Genomic DNA, 10,987 nt, shown 5'->3' with positions numbered 1-10,987 from the left:
AGGCAGATCAATGAGCTGGAAGTAGTCACTATTTTTAACCCTGTGTAGGTATAAGAGCTGTTTGAAAATGTCTCTTATAGAAGTTCTTCTCCAGACATCAAGTACGGTGACACTGCTGGGGGCTCTGCTGTTTCTGCTGGCTCTTTACTGCCTCTCCTCTGATTCCAACTCTGAGGAACAGGGGAAGGCGCCTCCAGGACCCAGGCCTCTGCCCCTGCTTGGTAACATGCTCCAGCTGGATCTCAAGAGGCCCTACCGCACCCTCTGTAAGGTGAGAGCAAGTCCTGACATTAAACTATGTTATGGTTGTTGATATGATCTGTGACATTGTTTTACCTGCTTAAATATTTTCAAAATGTTTATTTTAGCAGGTTTAAAACTTCCAGTTAGTTTCAATAGGCATGTATTTTCAAAGCAACATATTAATATATGTTGAATACATAGTGTTTCAACCAGTTAGCAATAGTTTGTCAACACAGGAGCCCTCTAAAAAAATATATATTTTGATGTGGCCATACTTACCACACTCGCTCTGAGTTTATGAATGTTTTCAGAGAATGTTCCTCCGTTAATGTTCCATTTCAGTTTTTTTAAATGCCAAGTGTTATCAAATAATACAGGTGAAATGACCAATGTGTATTCACTCACATAATAGAGGCATTTGACTTGAAAATCGTATCGGTCATAAATGCTTAAAGGGATAGTTTTTGTGAGGGGTAAAAACACAATCTTAATAGTTTTCTTGTCACAGACCAAACAACTCACCAAAATAGCTCACACATACTTCAATCCAACTTATATTGCAAGGATATCACTCCAGAAGATGTGTCAACATAGAATTATACTTTATTTGTTACAGAACTGCTTCCAACAACCTGTAGTTCAAGTTTTTATATTTACATTTCATGCATTGTTTACTTCACAGGGCTTTTCGTAGCAACTGCATTTTTTAAAGTCACACACTGATCTCCACAGTCTGTGTTTGGTTAATTTATTTTGAATAACTTCTAGATACTTTGAGAGCTTAGTTAAAGGCACAATCTGCAGTTCAGCTGTAGAACCTTTTGTGGAGCTGGGTACCCATGTCAAATATTTTCAGTATCCTGAGAGGGAAAAGGTGTTGTCATGTTCTCTTCACTAAAATCTGCGTCCAGTTCGAGGTGAGTAATCGCTGTTCTGATATACTGAAGCTCCTTTCGGTCATAAAGAGACAGTAGCAGGAACATTATGTACAAAATTACCAACAATGCGAAAAAACAAACATTGTCTCTAATGAAAGTATCTGGGGCAGGCACTCTCGAAAATCCCATCTGCCGCTTGTAAAAACAAATATTTTGTCTGTGTCGCCACACAGCCACACTTAATTCTGTCTAGGCAAGTCAGTTGAATACCTACCAGTATTTAAGAACACATTCTTATTTACAATGACGGCCTGCACTGGACAAACCCGGACGACATTGGACCAATTGTGCGCTGCCCTATGGGACTCCCAATCACAGATGGTTGTGATACAGCCTGGATACATCAATAAATAATGGAGACGCTGGGAAACGACTCGGAGGGGATTTAAACTGCATTCTAATGTTGACTGCTTAGAGAAAACAATATCAAGTGAAGTGCTTTATGCATGCTCAGTTCTTGGGTCTCGGCTGCCCAAGTGGAAATTAAATGGAAGTTTTGGAACTCCCTCGCGTGGTTCTTTTTAATGGAAATCCTCAATGAAACTGACATTAAATATGGAGAATGATACATTTGCCTCTGTTGGCCATCAAGTAGCCTATTCATGTATATGCCATTGTAGGCTACCATTTTGATACAATAAATATGTGGAAATGACGATATCACTGGGGTCATTACAAATCAATGTGTGCCACTTGTGAAGCCTATCTGGTCATGGAAAACCATTTTCATAGAAAAATTGCCCGTAGGCGTGTGACGATGGTGACAGGTGTGAGGGATAATGAGCAGCCTGATGACCTAGAGGCCAGAGAGGGAGCACACTTGACACTGCATCTTGTCTAGGCTACTGTAGACTATCGGAAATGATGTAGGCCCATCATAGGCTACCTGCCTTTATCTAAGCAAACCATGGCAAAATTGAATTACAACCATAAACCCAGATTTTAGTCTGTAGCCTATGCCTACTGAAATGACAAGTCAATCTCGCAAATGGGTCGTTTAGCGGTTTGTAGTCTTAACATTTGGCACATAGTAACAGCACAATGGCCAGAAAATAGCCTAACATTTTTTTAATGTTAATCCAAGTATTTCTTGCTTAGAGATTTCAAGATCCTCTGGCCAACTTTCATCACTCAAACTCTCCTGTCAGATTTATCCATAGTTATGCACATGCGCAAAGGGGATTTATTTCCAATTCTAAACCTGGTTCGAGCCTTGACTACTGATTGGCTGAACGCTGTGGTATATCAGACCATGTAGCACGGGTATGACAATATTACTTTTTACTGTTCTAATTACGTTGGTAACCAGTTTATAATAGCAATAAGGCACCCTGGGGGTTTGTGGTATATGGCCAATATACCATGGCTAACGGCTGTATCCAGGCACTCCGCATGCATAAGAGCAGGGAGACAAATCCAGCTTTGGCCTCCTACTTGTCAGGCCTCTCACACTGGGCAGATAGGGGTCCTGGGATGGACAGCTCGCACAAATTCCAAACATACGGCGCTGGATCAAGGGTGGATCAAGTGTGACCTCGTTGAAGAGGAGATCCAGGAGCCAATCTATGTAGCCTGTAATGTTCTTTTTGTGAACAACTTTTTATTGAGTTTATTTATTTTTCAGAGGGTTACAGATAAAAAATAAATGCATATAAAGATGGTCACCCCCCCCCCCCCCCCCCCCCCCCCCTAATATTAAGCACATTGCTTATCTTTACAACAGGAGTACAGACTACCTGGCTGGCATTCATGGGAAAAGCGCTCTCAGTGCATAGATGAAATGTATTTATTCTGCTGCCCCTTGTTTTGGAGACAGGTGTATGATAATGGTCCATTCTAAATCAAAACAAATTTCTCACATATTATTTAGTATATCTAAAGACAATATTAAATCAAGAATAGTCTGATAGGTGACAATATTAGCCTATCACTTGTGAGTTATGTATTATCACTTGTGAATGATGCCCAGCATAAGAAACAGCTTTTTTGTGCGACTTTTTCAAATCATAGTTGTACACCTCATGTAGCCGAGCCCATAGGCCTATATGTTTTGTATCACATAAATTTTAAGCACATTAATCCTCTTTACAATGGGTGTAGAGCCTAACTGGCATACATAAGCAGCGCGTAAGTTTGGGGAAGATCATTTTCTCAAAATAAATGCTAATTTATAGTAAAAGCATTACATGCATAATCGCATTTGCGGTCACTTTTGATAATGTTGTGTTCCCGCTAATGGAACATTTCCGCTTATAGCCTGCTGCCATGTGCGCATTTTTTATTTCACTTTTATTTAACCAGGTAGGCCAGTTGAGAACAGGTTCTCATTTACAACTGCGACCTGGCCAAGATAAAGCAAAGCAGTGCGACAAAAAAACAACAGAGTTACACATCGGATAAAAAAAGTACAGTCAATAATACAATAGAAAAATCTATATACAGTGTGTGCAAATGGAGTAAGGAGGTAAGGCAATAAATAGGCCATAGTAGCGAAGCAATTACAATTTAGCAAATTAACACTGAAGTGATAGATATGCAGATGATGATGTGCAAGTAGAACAGTTACTGGTGTGCAAAAAAGTAAATTAAAATAATGTGGAGATGAGGTAGGTAGTTGGGTGGGCTATTTACAGATGGGCTATGTACAGCTGCAGCGATCGGTAAGCTGCTCAGATAGCTGATGTTTAAAGTTAGTGAGGGAGATAAGTCCCCAACTTCAGCGATAATTATTATTATTTTAAAAAATATATATATTTTTTGCAATTCGTTCCAGTCATTGGAAGCAGAGAACTAGAAGGAAAGGCGACCAAAGTGGGTGTTGGCTTTGGGGATGACCAGTGAGATATACCTGCTGGCACGTGTTACGGGTGGGTGTTGTTATGGTGACCAGTGAGCTGAGATAAGGCAGAGCTTTACCTAGCAAAGACTTATAGATGACCTGGAGCCAGTGGGTCTGGCGACAAATATGTAGCGAGTGCCAGCGACGAGAGCATACAGGTCGCAGTGGTGGGTGCTATATGGGGCTTTGGTGACAAAACGGATGGCACTGTGATAGACTGCATCCAGTTTGCTGAGTAGAGTGTTGGAGGCTATTTTGTAAATGACATCTCCGAAGTCAAGGATCGGTAGAATAGTCAGTTTTATGTTTGGCAGCGTGAGTGAAGGAGGAACAGCAGTGCTGTGCTTATAATGTGAAGAAATAGCCTAATGGTTTAACATTTCAAGGTAAACGTTCTGATCTGTTGCGTCAGCCACATTGCTTAAAAAAAATGTTTTGTTAGTGGTTGTATTAATTTGGGATCTATTGCATCCCACAACTGTCCAGAATATATATTTCTCGCATAGAATAGGTTGACTTTTGTACTATGGGGGAGAGTAGATTGACATAGGCTAGTACTTTTGCCATTCCTTAGGCCTACTTATCTTGTTGGCTGACGAAAAGTAAATGTGGACAGTTCTTCCAACATCTAGCCTGTGAGAAAGACCCGATCACGTGATGGAGAGCATGTAGCACTCAGAAGGGCTCAACAAAGGCATGGATTTTTTAGGTGCATTACGGCCACAAAGGGGATGCTGCTGTGAAATTCAAGGCATTATCAAGTGCTTGTCAAATTGTGAATGAGAGCCTAATGAAGTGTGTACAAAGCAGAGCTCATGCCTTTCAAGCACCTTTTTTCAAATCATCAATCTCATCATGCAGCCTTAGTGTATTAAACATCAAAACCTATTGCCCAACGTTTTGTAGAACAACTAAAGAACATCTAAATTAAGCATATAGGAGTACCTATTTCTTTGTTAACCGCTCAACACAGAATATCCACGTGTGTGCACTACCTCAAATCGTTTGGAGAAAATATTTATATTCAGCTTTGTTCAGTTATATTCTTCATACTATAACATATTATAAAATAATGCCTTGGAATTCTAAGCAAATCTTGTCTGCTAAATGAACTAGCGCAGCCCACAGCCATATGGCATAGCCATAACAGGGCCTAACATAAGGACGACTCAGAGTATGCTATTCTGTTCTTCTGAAATAGACTACATTTCCTTCATATCATGCTTCTTTAGACCTGTCTAATGGATTTATTGTGAAGGTGTAGGCTATATTACATGGATTTATTAGACTTTTTAAAATGTAGATGTTCCAAAGTTCTGCATCAGTGGCTTATAGGTTGTGTGGAAGCCAGGAGATGTTAAATGTGTTTATGTAAATTAACGGTCCATTACCATGAGACCTACATTTACTTGTGTGACAATCACCGGCTGTAGCCTACTCTATATAATTGATACCACATGCGCACCTGATCTCGCAGTATTGGCTACTGAACTGAAGCAGCAACAATGACAGTGACACTTGCTACGTTTTGCATAGTCCTATAGGTTAGTCTACCTTTTTAGGAGAACAATTTGCAGGCAGAGACAAATGGGTAATGATACTTATTGAAAATTAAAAGGCGCAACGCTCGCTCACCATAGTAGCCTAATCTATGGTCACCATAGTAGCCTAACCTATGGTCACCATAGTAACCTAACCTATGTGCACATTGTGCCTTTTCAATGACATTGTTTTTAAATGTTGTGTCCCCCTCACTACTTAAACCAAAGTTGCACTCCTGACTATGCTCCTTTTGTGGACATTATTTCTTCATGTCAGCTGTATGTTGGCAGTTCTCAGTCTCAATGCAGGGGGCTTAGTCTATATGGTTTTTGTTCTTCCATCCCTATCAGGTGTGTTACAGAAAATATACAGTTCACAAGTCAAGAGTTACAGCAACCGCATCAGACTACATTATGGACAGCACTTGAAAGATCCACTGTCAATGATGGTACAGCATCTGTCTTCAGGAGTAGCATCCTGACAAGACCATTGAATGTTCTCCCCAATTGATAAAGCAACTTCGCTCGAAATGTGCACTGCACTCCTGTGACATGATTGTAACTTTCGGTGCAGCCAATGCTGTTGGATGTCTTCATCATTTGGAAATCAGTGTAGTTAAATGAACACTGACATGTGGAATTCTGGTAAGTAGCTTGCTAGCTAAAAGCCACAACGCAGGTGAAAAGGGGTTAGTTACCAGTTTAGTTCTGCCAAGTTCCGCTTAAGTTATGTTACGGTTTGTAAACAAAACCGTATGATGCGTACATGTGATGATGGTTTTAAGGTGTTACATATTTAAATTACTTAAGATTATAAGACTCTACCATTGGTGTATAACATCTCCGGCTTTACGTGACATGGCATAAAGCCAGAAGTAATGCCTGCCTCATGAATCCAAGTGTTTGACATGGGGGGAAGGGACTAGTAGCTTTATGACCAACTTTGTCAATGTACCAGCTACAGGTCAACCTACTATGAACTAGTTACATCCAAATATCATCCAATTTGACCAACCACATGATTTTCACTGTCCGGGACCTTTAATAAACCATGCATTTAAGTCTTATTTTATGTTTTACAGCTGTCCAAGAAATATGGGTCTGTTTTCACGGTTCACTTTGGACCCACAAAAGTGGTGATCCTGGCAGGGTACAAGACGGTCAAGCAGGCGCTGGTCAACCATGCAGAGGAGTTTGGGGACAGGGGCATGCTTCCTGTGTTCTATGACTTCACCAATGGACATGGTAATGTAGGATATGTGAAACATGTAATCCGATTAACTGTTGCATTCTAGACAATATTCTGCCAAGCAAGCATATTTGGTGCTGTAACAACAGACCCACATATTTGACAAATTTGTTATTTTCTCCTTACATGATTAATTCCTGACACCTGAACAATATTACTTTTCAATACTGGTAGGTATTCTGTTTGGCAATGGCGAATCATGGAAAGAGATGAGGCGCTTTGCCTTGGCGAACCTTAGAGACTTTGGGATGGGCAAGAAAGTGATTGAAGAGAAAATCTTAGAGGAATCTCTCTACCTGATTGAAGTGTTTGAAAATCACAAGGGTAAGAATTTGTAGTTCTGATTTGAAAACCAAAAAACAGGTTACATAACTTTTTCCCCCTTAGGTTTGCTAATTCAATTTCTGATGTCCTTTGTAACAGGTAAAGCATTTGACACAACCCAGCCATTGAATTATGCTGTCTCCAACATAATCTCCAACATTGTGTACGGCAGCAGGTTTGAATACTCTGACCCCAAGTTCAAAGCCACTGTAAAACGAGCCAATGAGAACCTCCGAATAGGTGGCTTTGTTTCAATACAGGTACATTATGTTTAATTTGTTTCTCACTCAGAGAATAATGGCAAACTGGTCACACTTGACTAAACCAGGAAAATTGATTAATTATTCAAATGTGTACTGGGCTACTGGAATAATAGAGGGTAATTCATGCTTAACTTTTTGTTTACTGGGAGATAGTTGTACAACATGTTCCCCTGGCTGGGCCCTTGGCTGAAAAGCAGGAAGCTTTTGTTGAAGAATATTGAGAACAACAAGAAGGAGATGAGGGAGCTGGTGAGGGGGCTGAAGGAGACTCTCAACCCTCAGATGTGTAGAGGCTTTGTGGACTCGTTCCTTGTCCGAAAGCAGACCCTGGAGGTATGAAATCTCACTACAGTTAAAAATCATCTCAATTAAAAACAAGATAACTCATGTAAAATATACTGTGTTGGTAAAATGGATACAGGTTCAGAACTTTTGTGAAACAGCACAGTTAGAAATATATGGCAAATAGAAAATAATAGTGAAGACATCAAAACTATGAAATAACACATATGGAATCATGTAGTAACCAAAAGTGTTAAACAAATCAAAATATATTTTATATTTGAGATTCTTCAAAAAGCCACTCTTTACCTTTGATGACAGCTTTGCACACTCTAGGCATTTTCTCAACCAGCTTCTGTCACACACTGATCTTTCACCTGTCTTTCTGATCTTTCACCTGATCTTTCACCCCCACTCCAGGTGTCGCCCATCTTCCCTAATATCCCCTGTGTATTTATACCTGTGTTCTGTTTGTCTATTGCCAGTTTGTTTTATTCATTCATACCTACCAGAGTTTTCCCCCTTGCTCCTGTCCTACCTATAGTGTCTGTTTTCTAGTTTTCCCGGTTTTGACCTTTCTGCCTGCCCTGACCCTGCCCTGATTACACGGGTTGTCTGAGAGGCAGCCTACTACGGCGGTAACCCCACAGCCCCTCAGTAACTCAGCTGGGAGTAGCGCCGTCTCATTCTGCCACTCCACCTTCTCAGGACCACCTCCGGAACGCTTTTAATGAAGAGCCAAGCACCTGTCGGGCGTCTCTAGCTCAGTGTGCCCTCATTTTCCAGCTTCAGCCCTCCTTCCCCTCGGACCGCTCCAAGATAGCCTACCTCATCACGCTGTTGTCCGGGAGGGCTCTCACCTGGGCTACTGCTGTATGGGAACAACAGCTGGCCATATGCGCTAGTCTGGAGGGGTTCATGGGAGAAGTGAAGAAGGTTTTTGATTCCCCATTTCCCGGGAGAGAGGCTGCCCTTAAGTTAATTCAGCTTCGGCATGGCTCCCACAGTGTGGCAGATTATGCGGTGGATTTTGGCAGCGGAGAGTACTTGGAACCAGGAAGCGCTGTTCGATATGTTCCTGCACGGCGTCTCGGAGGAGGTCTAGGACGAGCTAGCTGCTCGGGAGTTACCTACAGATCTCGATTCCCTCATCGCTTTGACCATCCGAATCGATGGGTGATTACGGGAACGACGGAGGAAGAGAGAATTTGAGCCTCCGAGTCATCCTGGAAGTCCCTGACGGTCTCGTTGCCGAGAGAACCCGAGGCTTACCGACCTACCCTGGGAGTTGCCGAAGACGGCCGCTTCCTGAGCCTAGGCAACTAGGCAGAGCTGGGCTTACCTTGCTCGCACCCCTTTTCATGCCGTTCTGCTGTGGGGAGACCAGTCCAAATCTTTGCGGGTCCTCATTGACTCTGGGGCCGATGAGAGCTTTTTGGACGCTATCCTGGCTTCCGAGCTGAACATCCCCACTCAGCCCCTCTCCAAAACCATGGATGTTAGAGTGCTGGACGGGTGTTCTATAGGCCAGGTCACACATAATACCATTCCCATCCACCTACAGGTGACGGAATCACAGCAACAAGATGCAAATTCTGCTCATCAAGTCTCCTCAGATTCCCATAGTTTTGGGATTCTCCTGGCTCCAGCGACACAATCCCCTCATCAACAGGTCTACTGGTGCCATCATGGGCTGGAGTCCGTTCTGCCATGCACATTGCCTGAAGTCAGCGCAACCTTCCCTGGGACGTCTTCCTGGGGGCTCGGAAGGTGCCCCGGACCTCTCCACCATTCCCGCGGAGTACCAGGACCTCCGGGAGGTGTTCAGCAAGGCCCGGGCCACTTTGCTTCCGCCACACCGACCCTATGCCTGTGGGATTGACCTTCTCCCGAGCGCCACGCCGCCCCGGGGACGGCTGTACTCTGTTGGGACCGGAGACCAAGGCTATGGAGACTTTGGGGACTCCCTAGCTACAGTATTCATCTGTCCCGCTTCCTCTCCCACCGGCGCATGGTTCTTCTTCGTGGAGAAAAAGGAAAAGATGAAGGAATGCGCCCATGCATTGACTACTGGAGACTCAATGCCATTACTGTGAAGAACAGTTACCTGCTACTACTCATTTCCTCGGCCTTCGAGCCCCTCCAGCAGGCCACTGTTTTTTCAAGCTGGATCTACGGAATGCTTACCACCTGGTGCGGGTACGAGAGGGGGACGAGTGGAAGACCACCTTCAAAACGGCCAGCGGCGACTGAGTGTTCCAGGCACTGGTAAATTATGTTCTCAGCGACATGTTGAACCGGTTTGTCTTCGTCTACATTGATGACATCCTCGTCTTCTCCCGCTCCACCCAAGAACACGTGCTACACGTCAGACAGGTTCTTCAGCGCATAGTGGAGAATCAGCTGTTTGTGAATGCGGAAAAGTGTGAGTTCCATCGCTCCATCATCCCCTTTCTGGGTTACATCATCGCTGCTGGGAGTGTCCAGATGGATCCCGGGAAGGTGAGAGCGATGGTGGATTGGCCTCAGCCTACGTCCAGGGTGCAGCTGCAATGTTTCCTGTTTCCAGCTGCAATGAGTCTTACCTTCAAACATGATAGCTTCACCTGGAATGCTTTTCCAACAGTCTTGGAGGTCCCACATATGCTGAGCACTCGTTAGCTGCTTTTCCTTAACTCTGCGGTCCGACTCATCCCAAACCATCTCAATTTGGTTGAGGCTGGGTGACTGTGGAGGCCAGGTCATCTGATGCAGCACTCCATCACTCTCCTTCTTGGTAAAATAGCCCTTACACAGCCTGGAGGTGTGCTGGGTCATTGTCCTGTTGAAAAACAAATGATAGTCCCACTAAGTCCAAACCAAATGGGATGGCATATCGCTGCAGAATGCTGTGGAAGCCATGCTGATTAAGTGTGCCTTGAATTCGAAATAAATCAGTGTCACCAGCAAAGTACACCCACACCATAACACCTTCTGCTCCATGCTTTACAGTGGGAAATACACATGTGGAGATCATCCGTTCACCCACACGTGTCTCACAAAGACACGGTGGTTGGTACCAAAAATCTACAATTTGGACTCCAGACCAAAGGACAAATTTCCACCTTTCTTGCTTCTGTTTCTTGGCCCAAACAAGTCTTCTTATTGGTGTCCTTTAGTAGTGGTTTCTTTGCAGCAATTCGACCATGAAGGCCTCATTCACACAGTCACATCTCAACATTAACTGTTCAGAGGAATCTGCTACTTGAACTCTGACATATTTATTTGGGCTGCAATATCTGAGGCTAGTAACTCTAATGAACTTATCC

The 10,987-nt window shown here is 43.3% G+C and overlaps 1 protein-coding gene across 1 annotated transcript in view; it reads left to right on the top strand.

Annotated features, from left to right (window-relative positions):
- Positions 1-10,987, top strand: part of LOC120040609 (cytochrome P450 2K1-like) — a 37,153-nt gene continuing 26,166 nt past the window's right edge. Inside the window, exons 1-5 of the mRNA XM_038985695.1 lie at positions 1-271; positions 6,644-6,806; positions 6,985-7,134; positions 7,234-7,394; positions 7,551-7,730. Coding sequence (XP_038841623.1) covers positions 68-271; positions 6,644-6,806; positions 6,985-7,134; positions 7,234-7,394; positions 7,551-7,730 — 858 coding nt within the window. The 5' untranslated portion in view covers positions 1-67. The remainder of the gene's footprint in view (positions 272-6,643; positions 6,807-6,984; positions 7,135-7,233; positions 7,395-7,550; positions 7,731-10,987) is intronic.

Source organism: Salvelinus namaycush, unplaced genomic scaffold, assembly GCF_016432855.1.
Source record: "Salvelinus namaycush isolate Seneca unplaced genomic scaffold, SaNama_1.0 Scaffold368, whole genome shotgun sequence".
NCBI classification, from domain to species: domain Eukaryota; kingdom Metazoa; phylum Chordata; class Actinopteri; order Salmoniformes; family Salmonidae; genus Salvelinus; species Salvelinus namaycush.
Note: the sequence above shows the minus strand (reverse complement) of the source record. Positions and strands in the feature narration are given on the sequence as shown.